Source organism: Venturia canescens, chromosome 4 (assembly GCF_019457755.1).
Source record: "Venturia canescens isolate UGA chromosome 4, ASM1945775v1, whole genome shotgun sequence".
NCBI lineage: Eukaryota > Metazoa > Arthropoda > Insecta > Hymenoptera > Ichneumonidae > Venturia > Venturia canescens.
This window is the reverse complement of record NC_057424.1, coordinates 23474216-23490325: the sequence shown is the minus strand read 5'-3', so window position 1 is coordinate 23490325 and position 16110 is coordinate 23474216. Positions and strand designations below refer to the sequence as shown.

The window sequence follows — 16110 nt, the reverse complement described above, 5'->3', positions numbered from 1 at the left end:
CGCAATTGGAGGTACGAGCGAAAAGCAAATATGTGAAACCGTGTCGCTTTACCGCTGGCCATATTCTATTTAGTCCCGTCAGTTACCATTGAACTAGCACAGTGATGGACGACAATATTTTTTCTAGTCGTCATTATAAAATAAACCAAATTTCTATGCGAGTACTTGGTATTTGGCCTGAACAATCGTCTATAGCAAGAATTTTTCTTCCCAGTTGTTTTCTTTTATTAAACGTCAGTTTATACATACCTCAAGTAAGTGGAAAAAAACAAACCGTGATTTTTCAATGCTTCTTAAGCCACGTTAGTCTGCGAAAAATTCTGTTTCTTCCTTGTTCATTTTTATATCTACAATCATATTTTTTCATTTTTTCGGATTGCATCTTGATTCTTTTTGTTGCTTCAACAGTCTCCCTGGTTTGACCTTTGTATTACAGCCATTAATGCTATTCCTTTGTCCCTCCCCGACCAAACAATGACTATACAACCACTCTTCACGGATACTTTTTCTAATGAAACGATTTTTAGTTGAGACAATTGAGCAACTTTTGGGGTGACATCGATCGAATGATGGAGGTGATTACTAGTTGTGGGGTGATGACCGCAAGTACGATCATGATGGTGAATTCTATCATGAAAAATGAGGAGGTACAAAAAATATCCGTGTAAACTGGTGATCCGGCATTCTAGCCTCTATATTTCTTAAACCTGTTACAGATTCTAGGGCTCGTTAATCGCATCCGACGCGACTGGCAAAAGTCCACTAATCCGGAGTTGTTAACGATTTTAAATCTATACGCCAACAGTGGACGACGCAGGACCATTATCCATACCCGTACTTGAATATTTTCGAACAAAAATCTATCAAATAAACTTCATTTTCATTATTTTACAACAGATTTTTCACCTTTCCTAGACTTATATTTTCCATTATCGATGAATATAAAAATATAAGCATAGTATTATCCACTGACATGTATTTTGATGTTTGCAGTAATGATGTACGGTGGAGGCGTGGTATTTTTTAGCTTGCCTCTCTCACCCATGGTTCTTAATGCTATAGTACCATTGAATGAATCACGTCCAAAAAAATATTTATACAGCGTTGATTACGGAGTAAATAACGAAGAGCATTACTATTCGATATTGCTACATTCGTGGGTAGTCACTTTCTCGTGTATGTCAATTTTCGTCGGTATCGATTCAATATTTGCCGTTTGGGTTCAACACTGCTGTGCACTTTTTGAAATATCCGGGTAATAAAATTAGTTACAGAGAATAATGGGATAAAACATTATCAAGTATCGAAGATCTGAAAATTTTCTAATAGTATCTGCGACAAGGATTGACTGATCATGAAATAACGTTTCGACTATAAGCATATTACAAACTTTCAGATTTTATTTGAAGAACAAGCTTCGAAACGTTGATACTCATCGAGGCGACGGAGAGAAATCTCAAATTTGCGAAGAAACTGTACGCACGAATTTACGTTCCTGCATTAATCAGCATCAAGTTGCGTTACGGTAAATAACACTGTTTATTGAACTACCATCATCATAATACGCAACAGTTATTCATGAATGTGAACATTTTAAGAAATAAAAAACAAGTCCCATATCGTAAATAGGTTCGCGGATCAAATAGAATCCGTGTATTCGATAGTGCAGGCTGCTGAGATGGGAATTAGCGTGATGCTTATGAGTGTGTCGGGTCTATTGGTGAGTTAGTTCGAAAACATCCGCGTTCAGTTTGGTTCATAATTCTGATTCTTCGACAGAATAACAGTCGTCCTCTTTACGCCTTTACTTGAAAACAACTGTGCTTCTAAAATCTTTACTCCGAAATTCATAACAACTCTACGTCTATTCATGTATAATCCATGATCTTCAATATCTCTGCTCATGATGTGTTCTGAAATCATCATGAGTAGAGACATTGAGGGTTAAATATTACACTGGAATAGATACGTTAAAGAGGGTAGACGTTCTCTACATAGATCCGCAGTTATTAAGGAGGCTGGATCGCGACGATACAATGTTGTCATGCTAAACCATGTTGAAAAAATGCTGCAAATTGAAATTTGCAAATTGCTTCCTCAAGATGATCAAGAAGCACGGAGCTCAAGATGCACGATGCTCAAAGTTTCCTCTATGAGGTGCTATATTTATCATTTTGGCTTCCTCATAGAGGAAGCTTTGAGCATCGTGCATCTTGAGCACCGTGCATCTTGATCATCTTGAGGAAGCAATTTGCAAATTTCAATTTGCAGCATTTTTTTTGTATACAAGGAAATAATGTAAATACATTATTTTCTCTGCCTTCTTTTACGAACTTTAATATATCTCTTTGTTTAAATCCATAAAAAACAACTGAATGACGAGCCATCAGAAAAAACAGTTTGCAATTTTCAATTTTCATTGTTTTTCTATTTACACTGAAATTAAATAATTCTGACAATTTTGCTGAAAAGTATAGAGGAAGTATAGACTTATACATAATATCTTACAAGATTTCCAAAAATTGAAGCGGTTGGACGATTTTTTGAAAAATTCATATTTTCGTAAAATTCAAAATGTCATAAAATTTGAACCACTCAACCGATATTCCCCAAATTCAATACCAACCTTCCTATTATGATAGTCTGTTTATAAAAAACAAAATTATTAATAAATCTCTAAATTTTCGAAAGTTAGAGCGTCGACACCCTTTTTATGAAAATTTCAAAACGTCGTCAGATTCGTAATTTTTTACAAATTCTGACAAAATTATCAGAGAGTGAAGAGCTTGTATAGATTAACATCTGTGTAAAACGGTAGCCCTGTATCTCAAACCGTTTCCGAGTTATAAGCGTTTGAATTTTGCAGTGTTTAGCACCCTCGCTATACGCTCGGGCGCCAACTTCACGCCGTGCAATAATAGGCAGCTTAAGTCACACGTATCGTAATGTACTATTGCATAATCTTAAACCCGTGCAAAGTTTTTTCTCGGGAATTACGCCACCGATCATGATGATTTTGGGCGCAATCGAAAGAGAATTTATTAATTAGCTTAAACTTGAATTTTCAAGTTGCTAAATGGCTCCTGAGCTTCGTAATTCAACAAAATCACATGCCAATTTTAACCCCACCACCGCGAATCGTTTTATTCAGAGAAAGTATAGTCTCGGCGAGAGCCTCAGGCCAGCAGACGACAGGGCTGTCGATGTACTTGTCCCGAGACTCTACCGAGTCTCTTGATACATCTCGTGCATTAGAACCTCGATTTAATGCTCAATTATTCGATAATTATTCGATAATGTGGTAAAAAATGTTGAAAAAAATTGCATTTGCATACTTGATGCTAAAGAATGTTATCACCAAATTTAATCAAATTCTGGATATTTTTATTTCGTGATCCAACCTCCTTAAGGAGCGGAGTTGTTAACTAGCAGCTATTTCTAACTACACTCATCGCAGCTCTACTCGATAATAACTCGGCTCTTTAAACATGTATTTAGAGGAGAACTGTTGTTGAACACATTCACTGAAAGTAGAATTGTTGACTTGCTGCAACATAACTCGACTCTTAATAAATCTACTCGATAACATTTCCACTCTGAAGATTTTTACTTTATGCATAAACGACGTCTGTACTTTTTAACACGACTAGACGTATAAGACAGATTATTATTAATGACAAAAGTATTGTATTGAAAGGATTGTATTGATGTTGCAAATTTGATAGTAGGGCTGTTTGGAGGAGCGTTGTTGTTGAGTAGAGCCGTAAAAAGGACGGTTGTTATTCTGCAGATTCTTCATTACTTTCGAAAAGTAAATTTTTATGATTTTCCTCAGCTCGTTGTTAAATTGAACAACATCGACGATGCGGTACGATATTCAACGGTAGTAGTTTGCGTGTTGTATCGCTTGCACCATCAGACTGTGTCCGGTCAAGATATGATCAATCACAGTAGCCGAATCAGCGAATACGCGTAATTTGAAAAATATTTCCTACGCATAGATTAGAACGAGACAGCAAATTTTGGGACTGACATGGAGAATTCATATTGCACGATAGGTATGGATGTGACTGGCATAAATTTCCACTAAAGACTCAAAAATTAATGATGCTAATCATGATCCGAGCTCAAAGACCTTGCGCCCTCACAGCAGGCAAAATTTATGTAATAAATATGGAGAATTTTAGCGAGGTGAGTATCGAGAAATTTGTCACCTTCGCAATTATTCCGGAATTCAATCTTTCATCGTTTTTATATTTCAAGATCGTCAAAACATCTGTCTCGTATTTCACCGTGCTTTCTTCAGTTCGTGAAACATCACCACCTTCGTGAATTCGGATTCAATTTTTTGTCAACTCATTGCAGGCTTGGTTGAAATGAAGTTATTATCTAGAGACGCGGCAGCGTCTTGATGCCAAATATTAAAAAAAGAAAAATTTCTACAAAGGAAGTCAAAACTAGGCCGTGTATCTTCACTTGAGATCGGTATATTTATATATTTACTTAATGACTATAACACTTGTTTTTCTTTTGTGTCAATAACCAGTTTCGCATGTAGCGAAAACCTCCTTAATTACTAAGTGTTTCCGTTTTATTTTTATTTTTTTACTATTACCAATAGTTTATTAATATTTTATGACATTTATTGAATGTTGGAAAACAAGTTTAAATCTGATGCGGGGGGAAGAATTTCTTCTGCCCAGGAAAAAACAATCTAAATATTCCAATAATGCGTGACGTTTATTGTTATCGCATTCGGTCGTCTTAAGATATTCCTTTCACGAACCTGAATATTCTACAAATAACTAAATTAATTAAATTATAGTAAAGTAAAAGTGCATGCGAATAGAAGCTTTTCCTATATAACCGCGACTTTTCAGAGGTTAGAAATCAGTCCAAAATTCGAGTGCCCCAAAATTTGCGCTACCAAAAAATATGGTCATGCAAAAGATGTACCTTAAATAAAATCATGCCTCGAGAATTTTGTTGATATAACGACTGGCGAACCGACTTAAGGAGGTTCACTACCTAAAAGAATTAACAGCGAGTTTTCGATGAAACTTGGTCTACCCATTATTTGTGTTGTAAAAGTCGCGTATACCAATTTTCGTGATGATTTAAAGACTGTGGGCTGAGTTATATAATAAATGAATTTCGGTAAATATCAGGCATCTAACATGGCGTCTTATGGCGCTCGTCACTACAAAGGGGTTTCAATGCCGAAATTTAAATAGAAATAACAGCGAGTTTTTAATAAAATTTGGTGTGGTAAGGGATGAATAATTAATAAAACCGAATTAAAAAACTTCTGAGAAATTGGGTACCTACAGTGCGAGAAATTGTTAAAATACTGCAAAAATTTACCGAATTTCTCGTTTGGGCAGCTCTTGCAACTGACATGTGGCAACGCCGCAATCTCGGGTATTGGCGCGCCTTTTAAGGAGGTTCACTACCTACTCGGTGAGTCAAAGATAGATCGCGCGTTTGACTAGCGCAGTGCGTGTGAACGCTTGGCACCTGCGCAACACATACGTGATCACACACAAACATAGAGTCTCGCGTCGTTTACTATCGTGAAGTTAAATGGAGTGAAATATAATGAATAACGGCAAAAATAAAAACTTTTTTTGGAAAGGGAAGCGAGTTAGTGAAAAAGTGTATTATAATAGGTTGCGACTGCAGAAAGTCGGCAAAAATTTGCGGCAAGTTTATGGTTCCGCCAAGGAAGTTGTTCATAACCTCAAGCATAGCGAATGTGCGAAAATCGAAGGTCGTCGGATTATTCATCTCAACACTCTAGGAGAACAGCTTTTTTGCTCTAAATGCAAGAGTATATTATCTATCTTGGATAGTGTACAAGAGCAACGTTTTGGTTTAGCGTCGATTTTCCATGTAAAATGTCGCACATGCGGCATGCTCAACCAAGTGTCGACGGATAAAAAGCATTCAACGACCAATTCGATACAAGCTGAAGATTGTGAATCAAGCACAAGTACGTATGACATTGAAACCTTTGTGACAAAATTCGATCTTGTTAATGGCTGATCTTGTTTACTAAATATTTCTTTTTTATCACAGACAAAAGATTGGACATCGTTGTGGGTCATTGCAATGCAAGTGTCGAAGAGTGCGCTAGACCTAACTGGAGGAAACATTACGACACCAATACGAAAGCCGTGATAGGTAAATTTGATATTAATAATAATATTATATTAATTAATAGTATTATAATCGTTAGAACGAAGTTGCTAGACTGCGTCGTTATCATTTGCAGCCAAAAATTTTTATTTTGCCACGGAGCGAAGAAAACAATTTCAAGATATTTGGAATCCGCAAAGAGAGTTTTGTGAAAAATAGCTCTTCGAAGGGGAACTTTCAAATGCTCAGTGGCAAAATATGAATTTTGAACTCGTGCGAAGAGAGTTTTATGCATTTCAAAGTTCCCCTTCGAAGAACTATTTTGCACAAAATTCCCTTTGTAGATTTTAAATATCTTGAAATTGTTTTCTTCGAATTGTAAATATACCAAGAGGAATTTAATTTCTGCCAAGTTTAAAATTTTCTTTCGGAAGAAAATCAATTCTTATACAATCCGAATAAATCAAATATAAATTTTGCCTCTGAGCAAAGAAAGTTTTATGAATATAAATTGTTCTCCAGAGGGAAAATTTGATTTGTTTCATATATAAATTTTTAATTCCACTCTAAAGCACTCTTATATCGATAGGTTACTGCATACTACAAAATAATTATTCGCAAAATTTTATTTAATTTGTTCCAGGTGTTCTGAACGGAGGAATGGGTAACACCCATTTGAACAAATTGCTGGCTTCGTTAAACATTCCCCCACTTCATTGGAAGGTTTTTAAAAATCACGAGGTGGAAGTAGGAGCAGTCGCAGAATATATGGCGAAGGAAAGTTGCGAAGAAGCTGCACTTCAAGAAAAGAGCTTGACGTTCGAGAATTATGAGAGGGTTAAAGAATTGTTGTAAGTATACGGCATCATTTAAGTTACTCGTCTACTTTAGATGACCAAAGAAAGAAGCAAATTTTTAAGATTTCTCTTCTTTGTAATAACAGTTTTACAGTAATATCTGATAGAGGAGCTGAGAAAAGAAATCTGAAAAATTTACTTTTATTTTAGCCCTCGAAAGTAGACCAGTTCCTTAAAAATGAATTGAAATGATGGAGAATCGTGCATCGATTTGGTTATTCACCAATGTACAATTATTCTATAACGATTGTCGGTTCTATCGAATTTATAAATATGAAAGTGTTTTGTATAAAAATTTATGTACAAATATTTTGACACAATCGAATTCTGAATTTATACAAATTCAACTTGTATTTTTTGTTACATTTTCACTGGCAGCATTTTTGACAGTCATTTAAGATATTTTGTAAAAGAAGAAAGCACATTACATGTATTGATAAGTATGTATATGTATGTTATAATTGTGGGAAAAATAAATGCCTCCATTAATTTGACATAATTCCACTAGTTAATTTTCCTCATCAGGTCCGCAAAATTCATGATTTATTTCTAGACCGTCTCATCTGAAGATTGGTTTTGTTTTCCCTGGCTCGTCTCCGCTCGATGAAGGAAATCTGCAATATGCTCCCGATATGCCGACTCGCATTTGCGTATCATTCGACATGGGATGGACAACTCGAGGTACCGGTCGCAGCTACGACAGCCTGAGTGGCAACGCAGTTCTCATTGGCCTATTCAGCAAAAAAATAATCGCTTACATAGCGGAGAACCGAAAATGTAAGAAGTGCGATGCGGGACATTCCCAACAGGACCATGATTGCAGAAAAAATTGTGCTGGAACAGCCAAAGGGATGGAGCCCAAGGCTGCGGTTGAAATGACCGTGCGAAATCCGATTTTCAAAAAGAATAAAATACAAGTTGGATTGATTGTAGCTGACAATGACAGTACTGCTATTGCAGCAATTCGAAAATCGAGCAATCACGAAGTCGTGAAACAATGTGATAAAAATCACACCAGCAAGGGTGTTGTGAATGAATTGTACAGGCTGAAAGGAAAATACAAGGAACTGACCGTGGACACCATAACATATCTACAGCGCTGTTTTTCATATTGCATATCTCAAAATCAAGGAAATATTCAGGAGATGGCCCGAGCAATACGGAATATCCCGTACCATTGCTTCAATCGACATACCAACTGTGGGAATTGGTGTACTTTTAAAGAACATCCGGAGATTTATCGACACGCGAATATTAATGACGGCTTCCACGATGAGAGTTTGTTTGAATCCCTGCGAAATTTATTTGACATACTCGCAAGCAAAGCAAGTAGTTTCGCTGCTGGTGTTTCCAGCAATGCGAATGAAAGCTTTAATGCGATGCATGTCAGTAAGGCGCCTAAGTCACGCGTGTATGGCATGTCACAATCGGGTGATATGAGGCTGGCATGTGCAGTCCTAAAAAAAAATGTCGGGGAGGAATATGTCGTGAAGCTTACCGAGAAGCTATCGTTGTCTCCTGGGAAATACACTGAACATTATGCAAATAATGAAACCTCCAAGGCAAAAAGAAGGTATCAGTCCGCTATAACTCCGCAATTTAAAAGACGTCGACTGTTTCTCAAAAAACAGAAAACTATGTTACGGCACCAAACCGAATCTTTAGAAGGAGTAACGTATAAAAGGAACATCGATCTTCTCAAACCTCACAATGCTCGATCAGATTCCTCCACGATTGATAAAGAATCTTCTGAGGTTGTAATCTTTTTTGACTTGGAAACGGGAGGTCTTGCTAAAACCGCAGACATTCTTCAGATAGCTGCAACATGCGGTAATTCGTCTTTTTCCGTCTACATACAACCAACACAGAAAATTGATCAACGGGCGAGTGCCATTAACGGATTGCGGATTGTTAACGAGCATCTCGAGTATCGTGGGCAGATAATTCCAACACTACCTTTATCGTCAGGCATGCAAGAATTTTATGCTTTTCTACAAAAGTTCGAAAGAAAATGTGTTTTAACCGCACATAATTGTGAATTTGATTCCTCCAGATTGTTAATTGCTATCGAAAAAACGAACATGACAGATGAATTCGAAACAGTCGTGCATGGGTTTTGCGATACACTAGCAATAACAAGAAGAATGCCTGGATCGAGTGCAAGAGGAAATAAATTATCAGAATTGGCAAAATATTATAACATCCAGTCGAATGATGCCCACAATGCCGCTGCTGACGTTGCCATGCTTGAAGCGGTTATCAAAAAATTGAATGTTTCTGATGAGATATTGATCAAGTCTGCCGTAACGTGGAAAAAAGTTATTGAAAAAAAAGATTTTCTCAGACGATTGCCAAAGGAGATGATGAGACTTGATAAGATAAAAGACTGTACATCGTTGGGCACACGGAAAAAAATGGTTGCAGCTGGAATTACACTCGAGATGATTAAATGCGCCTACGACGAAAATAAAATTTTCGGACTGATCAATCTCTTGGGCGAAGATGAGAACGGGATTTTGCGGGTCACGAAATCGCGCAAAATCGTTCAAAAAATTTACGATTTTCTAAGTCGTACTTAGTCGTACTAGTACGATGTTAGTCATCCCAAACATGTGATATATAAACGTGATATTGATCTGTGTGATCATGTTCTTTTGTTATTTGCTGATTTTTAAAAAGTAATACGAATTGCGAAACATAATGTGATAGAAAAAAGGTAACATTGTTCGTACATCGATATTTTGTTATTTTGAAAAAAAGTAATAGTTTATATATGAAGGTTTGAAATTTAAAGAATAACTAATGAAAGTCATACTTAGTACAATGTAAGTCATGACAGAAAAGATATATAAAAATATATATATAATAAGAGAAAAATATATATGCAATAAAAGAGATATTGTTTTTACATTTATATTTTGTTTCTACCTTTTTATTTTGCTCCTACATTCCTACTTATACGTTTAGTTATAAAAATAATAAAACATTTATAAAAGAGTTATTTTTTTATTCGTTTTCGTTTGAGTGTTTAAACTGCTGTTTTAAAAGGCGCGCCAATACCCGAGATTGCGGCGTTGCCACATGTCAGTTGCAAGAGCTGCCCAAACGAGAAATTCGGTAAATTTTTGCAGTATTTTAACAATTTCTCGCACTGTAGGTACCCAATTTCTCAGAAGTTTTTTAATTCGGTTTTATTAATTATTCATCCCTTACCACACCAAATTTTATTAAAAACTCGCTGTTATTTCTATTTAAATTTCGGCATTGAAACCCCTTTGTAGTGACGAGCGCCATAAGACGCCATGTTAGATGCCTGATATTTACCGAAATTCATTTATTATATAACTCAGCCCACAGTCTTTAAATCATCACGAAAATTGGTATACGCGACTTTTACAACACAAATAATGGGTAGACCAAGTTTCATCGAAAACTCGCTGTTAATTCTTTTAGGTAGTGAACCTCCTTAAAACAGCAGTTTAAACACTCAAACGAAAACGAATAAAAAAATAACTCTTTTATAAATGTTTTATTATTTTTATAACTAAACGTATAAGTAGGAATGTAGGAGCAAAATAAAAAGGTAGAAACAAAATATAAATGTAAAAACAATATCTCTTTTATTGCATATATATTTTTCTCTTATTATATATATATTTTTATATATCTTTTCTGTCATGACTTACATTGTACTAAGTATGACTTTCATTAGTTATTCTTTAAATTTCAAACCTTCATATATAAACTATTACTTTTTTTCAAAATAACAAAATATCGATGTACGAACAATGTTACCTTTTTTCTATCACATTATGTTTCGCAATTCGTATTACTTTTTAAAAATCAGCAAATAACAAAAGAACATGATCACACAGATCAATATCACGTTTATATATCACATGTTTGGGATGACTAACATCGTACTAGTACGACTAAGTACGACTTAGAAAATCGTAAATTTTTTGAACGATTTTGCGCGATTTCGTGACCCGCAAAATCCCGTTCTCATCTTCGCCCAAGAGATTGATCAGTCCGAAAATTTTATTTTCGTCGTAGGCGCATTTAATCATCTCGAGTGTAATTCCAGCTGCAACCATTTTTTTCCGTGTGCCCAACGATGTACAGTCTTTTATCTTATCAAGTCTCATCATCTCCTTTGGCAATCGTCTGAGAAAATCTTTTTTTTCAATAACTTTTTTCCACGTTACGGCAGACTTGATCAATATCTCATCAGAAACATTCAATTTTTTGATAACCGCTTCAAGCATGGCAACGTCAGCAGCGGCATTGTGGGCATCATTCGACTGGATGTTATAATATTTTGCCAATTCTGATAATTTATTTCCTCTTGCACTCGATCCAGGCATTCTTCTTGTTATTGCTAGTGTATCGCAAAACCCATGCACGACTGTTTCGAATTCATCTGTCATGTTCGTTTTTTCGATAGCAATTAACAATCTGGAGGAATCAAATTCACAATTATGTGCGGTTAAAACACATTTTCTTTCGAACTTTTGTAGAAAAGCATAAAATTCTTGCATGCCTGACGATAAAGGTAGTGTTGGAATTATCTGCCCACGATACTCGAGATGCTCGTTAACAATCCGCAATCCGTTAATGGCACTCGCCCGTTGATCAATTTTCTGTGTTGGTTGTATGTAGACGGAAAAAGACGAATTACCGCATGTTGCAGCTATCTGAAGAATGTCTGCGGTTTTAGCAAGACCTCCCGTTTCCAAGTCAAAAAAGATTACAACCTCAGAAGATTCTTTATCAATCGTGGAGGAATCTGATCGAGCATTGTGAGGTTTGAGAAGATCGATGTTCCTTTTATACGTTACTCCTTCTAAAGATTCGGTTTGGTGCCGTAACATAGTTTTCTGTTTTTTGAGAAACAGTCGACGTCTTTTAAATTGCGGAGTTATAGCGGACTGATACCTTCTTTTTGCCTTGGAGGTTTCATTATTTGCATAATGTTCAGTGTATTTCCCAGGAGACAACGATAGCTTCTCGGTAAGCTTCACGACATATTCCTCCCCGACATTTTTTTTTAGGACTGCACATGCCAGCCTCATATCACCCGATTGTGACATGCCATACACGCGTGACTTAGGCGCCTTACTGACATGCATCGCATTAAAGCTTTCATTCGCATTGCTGGAAACACCAGCAGCGAAACTACTTGCTTTGCTTGCGAGTATGTCAAATAAATTTCGCAGGGATTCAAACAAACTCTCATCGTGGAAGCCGTCATTAATATTCGCGTGTCGATAAATCTCCGGATGTTCTTTAAAAGTACACCAATTCCCACAGTTGGTATGTCGATTGAAGCAATGGTACGGGATATTCCGTATTGCTCGGGCCATCTCCTGAATATTTCCTTGATTTTGAGATATGCAATATGAAAAACAGCGCTGTAGATATGTTATGGTGTCCACGGTCAGTTCCTTGTATTTTCCTTTCAGCCTGTACAATTCATTCACAACACCCTTGCTGGTGTGATTTTTATCACATTGTTTCACGACTTCGTGATTGCTCGATTTTCGAATTGCTGCAATAGCAGTACTGTCATTGTCAGCTACAATCAATCCAACTTGTATTTTATTCTTTTTGAAAATCGGATTTCGCACGGTCATTTCAACCGCAGCCTTGGGCTCCATCCCTTTGGCTGTTCCAGCACAATTTTTTCTGCAATCATGGTCCTGTTGGGAATGTCCCGCATCGCACTTCTTACATTTTCGGTTCTCCGCTATGTAAGCGATTATTTTTTTGCTGAATAGGCCAATGAGAACTGCGTTGCCACTCAGGCTGTCGTAGCTGCGACCGGTACCTCGAGTTGTCCATCCCATGTCGAATGATACGCAAATGCGAGTCGGCATATCGGGAGCATATTGCAGATTTCCTTCATCGAGCGGAGACGAGCCAGGGAAAACAAAACCAATCTTCAGATGAGACGGTCTAGAAATAAATCATGAATTTTGCGGACCTGATGAGGAAAATTAACTAGTGGAATTATGTCAAATTAATGGAGGCATTTATTTTTCCCACAATTATAACATACATATACATACTTATCAATACATGTAATGTGCTTTCTTCTTTTACAAAATATCTTAAATGACTGTCAAAAATGCTGCCAGTGAAAATGTAACAAAAAATACAAGTTGAATTTGTATAAATTCAGAATTCGATTGTGTCAAAATATTTGTACATAAATTTTTATACAAAACACTTTCATATTTATAAATTCGATAGAACCGACAATCGTTATAGAATAATTGTACATTGGTGAATAACCAAATCGATGCACGATTCTCCATCATTTCAATTCATTTTTAAGGAACTGGTCTACTTTCGAGGGCTAAAATAAAAGTAAATTTTTCAGATTTCTTTTCTCAGCTCCTCTATCAGATATTACTGTAAAACTGTTATTACAAAGAAGAGAAATCTTAAAAATTTGCTTCTTTCTTTGGTCATCTAAAGTAGACGAGTAACTTAAATGATGCCGTATACTTACAACAATTCTTTAACCCTCTCATAATTCTCGAACGTCAAGCTCTTTTCTTGAAGTGCAGCTTCTTCGCAACTTTCCTTCGCCATATATTCTGCGACTGCTCCTACTTCCACCTCGTGATTTTTAAAAACCTTCCAATGAAGTGGGGGAATGTTTAACGAAGCCAGCAATTTGTTCAAATGGGTGTTACCCATTCCTCCGTTCAGAACACCTGGAACAAATTAAATAAAATTTTGCGAATAATTATTTTGTAGTATGCAGTAACCTATCGATATAAGAGTGCTTTAGAGTGGAATTAAAAATTTATATATGAAACAAATCAAATTTTCCCTCTGGAGAACAATTTATATTCATAAAACTTTCTTTGCTCAGAGGCAAAATTTATATTTGATTTATTCGGATTGTATAAGAATTGATTTTCTTCCGAAAGAAAATTTTAAACTTGGCAGAAATTAAATTCCTCTTGGTATATTTACAATTCGAAGAAAACAATTTCAAGATATTTAAAATCTACAAAGGGAATTTTGTGCAAAATAGTTCTTCGAAGGGGAACTTTGAAATGCATAAAACTCTCTTCGCACGAGTTCAAAATTCATATTTTGCCACTGAGCATTTGAAAGTTCCCCTTCGAAGAGCTATTTTTCACAAAACTCTCTTTGCGGATTCCAAATATCTTGAAATTGTTTTCTTCGCTCCGTGGCAAAATAAAAATTTTTGGCTGCAAATGATAACGACGCAGTCTAGCAACTTCGTTCTAACGATTATAATACTATTAATTAATATAATATTATTATTAATATCAAATTTACCTATCACGGCTTTCGTATTGGTGTCGTAATGTTTCCTCCAGTTAGGTCTAGCGCACTCTTCGACACTTGCATTGCAATGACCCACAACGATGTCCAATCTTTTGTCTGTGATAAAAAAGAAATATTTAGTAAACAAGATCAGCCATTAACAAGATCGAATTTTGTCACAAAGGTTTCAATGTCATACGTACTTGTGCTTGATTCACAATCTTCAGCTTGTATCGAATTGGTCGTTGAATGCTTTTTATCCGTCGACACTTGGTTGAGCATGCCGCATGTGCGACATTTTACATGGAAAATCGACGCTAAACCAAAACGTTGCTCTTGTACACTATCCAAGATAGATAATATACTCTTGCATTTAGAGCAAAAAAGCTGTTCTCCTAGAGTGTTGAGATGAATAATCCGACGACCTTCGATTTTCGCACATTCGCTATGCTTGAGGTTATGAACAACTTCCTTGGCGGAACCATAAACTTGCCGCAAATTTTTGCCGACTTTCTGCAGTCGCAACCTATTATAATACACTTTTTCACTAACTCGCTTCCCTTTCCAAAAAAAGTTTTTATTTTTGCCGTTATTCATTATATTTCACTCCATTTAACTTCACGATAGTAAACGACGCGAGACTCTATGTTTGTGTGTGATCACGTATGTGTTGCGCAGGTGCCAAGCGTTCACACGCACTGCGCTAGTCAAACGCGCGATCTATCTTTGACTCACCGAGTAGGTAGTGAACCTCCTTAAGGATCCAGCGTGTTGCGTCTTTTAACATTTTTCAAATCTTTTACTACATTTGAGGTCGAAGGTACGGAAAAAAAAACATGTGCGAGTTACATTTTGGTAAATAATTTTTATAGGATAATATGAGGCAAAACGAACACATAAAGTTGAATTCCGGGGCAAAACGGACTTTCCCAAAACTGAAATTTCATAAAATGCATAAAATTTTTTTTTTGGTTTCAAATCATGTCCTGACCATAAATCATGGTAAATTGTTGAATTCCACGGTGACATCCCCAAAAAATTCAAGTTTCAGAGCAAAATAGATCCCAAACTACTTTCTTATTATATCCATTCGCTTTTTTGACTTATTTCTAAAAACCACAATAGTAATCAAAGTACGAATAAGGAAAAAAAGGTTTTTTTTATTCATTTTTTACAAAAATCGCACTCATAGCTGACACCTTCGTCTTCAACACCTGTACACAAGGTGGGTGCCCATTTTTTGCATATTACACAGCAAATCCAATCTTCGGAGGACGACGAACATAACCATTCCCAAAAAATGCAAGAAACGTCTTCAGAAAACGACGATTTGGCTGTCTTGGTGAGCTTTTTTTTCTGTCTCCTAACTGCCACATTTCGAAAAATGTCGATATTTTGATTTTTATGCCTTTTAGAAGCTGTGTCCGTTGTGCCCCGGAAATTTTTTTTGAAGAAATTCCGAAAACTAAGACCATAAATCAATAGTGGGACTCCGATATAGTGCGAACACCAAATATACCCCAGCACGATGGACCCAGAGTTGATTTTTTGCATGGCCCAAAAACATGACAGAAATAGGATATAAGATTTGACTCATTTCTTTTCATTTACATCCAAGGAATGCGATTACAAGATTTGGCTCATTTATCTTTCTTACATGCCAAGGTATGGGGGTCCAAGTGGTCCCGTTTCTTTTGTTATATTGCTGAGTTGACATTCTATTCGGAAACAATCGTTTGGAACGGCTGTATTTCGAAAAATGTCGGTTTTTCGATTTTTATGCCTCTGAGGGGGGCTGTGTCGG

The 16110-nt window shown here is 36.3% G+C and overlaps 3 protein-coding genes across 3 annotated transcripts; 2 read left to right on the top strand and 1 right to left on the bottom strand.

Annotated features, from left to right (window-relative positions):
• The first annotated feature begins 104 nt into the window (after positions 1-104).
• On the top strand, positions 105-4414 carry LOC122409997 (odorant receptor Or2-like). The gene is made up of 9 exons (XM_043417960.1): positions 105-254; positions 528-647; positions 717-834; positions 994-1255; positions 1397-1525; positions 1630-1720; positions 3836-3972; positions 4059-4191; positions 4264-4414. The coding sequence occupies exons 1-9, from the start codon at positions 105-107 to the stop codon at positions 4330-4332; spliced, it is 1209 nt and encodes a 402-aa protein (XP_043273895.1). The 3' UTR covers positions 4333-4414.
• Positions 4415-5441: 1027 nt separating this feature from the next.
• On the top strand, positions 5442-9908 carry LOC122409995 (uncharacterized). Its single transcript, XM_043417958.1, has 3 exons — positions 5442-5992; positions 6079-6183; positions 6782-9908. Exon 3 carries the CDS (start codon positions 7628-7630, stop codon positions 9572-9574), a length of 1947 nt encoding a protein of 648 aa, XP_043273893.1. The 5' UTR covers positions 5442-5992; positions 6079-6183; positions 6782-7627; the 3' UTR covers positions 9575-9908.
• Positions 9909-10594: 686 nt separating this feature from the next.
• Positions 10595-15059, bottom strand: LOC122409994 (uncharacterized). The gene is made up of 3 exons (XM_043417957.1): positions 14510-15059; positions 14319-14423; positions 10595-13720 (listed from the first exon to the last, which is right to left on the bottom strand). The coding sequence occupies exon 3, from the start codon at positions 12872-12874 to the stop codon at positions 10928-10930; it is 1947 nt and encodes a 648-aa protein (XP_043273892.1). The 5' UTR covers positions 12875-13720; positions 14319-14423; positions 14510-15059; the 3' UTR covers positions 10595-10927.
• Between the last annotated feature and the right edge of the window lie 1051 nt (positions 15060-16110).

What these genes read in the sequence shown, in the direction of transcription:
- LOC122409994 (XM_043417957.1), bottom strand. Translation starts at nt 12,874, where the DNA reads ATGCCGACTCGCATTTGCGTATCATTCGACATGGGATGGACAACTCGA.
- LOC122409997 (XM_043417960.1), top strand. Translation starts at nt 105, where the DNA reads ATGGACGACAATATTTTTTCTAGTCGTCATTATAAAATAAACCAAATT. An exon ending in CAGGACCATTATCCATACCC is followed by an intron (nt 835 to 993) that starts GTACTTGAATAT and finishes TGATGTTTGCAG; the next exon opens with TAATGATGTACGGTGGAGGC. An exon ending in ATATGGAGAATTTTAGCGAG is followed by an intron (nt 4,192 to 4,263) that starts GTGAGTATCGAG and finishes TTATATTTCAAG; the next exon opens with ATCGTCAAAACATCTGTCTC.
- LOC122409995 (XM_043417958.1), top strand. Translation starts at nt 7,628, where the DNA reads ATGCCGACTCGCATTTGCGTATCATTCGACATGGGATGGACAACTCGA.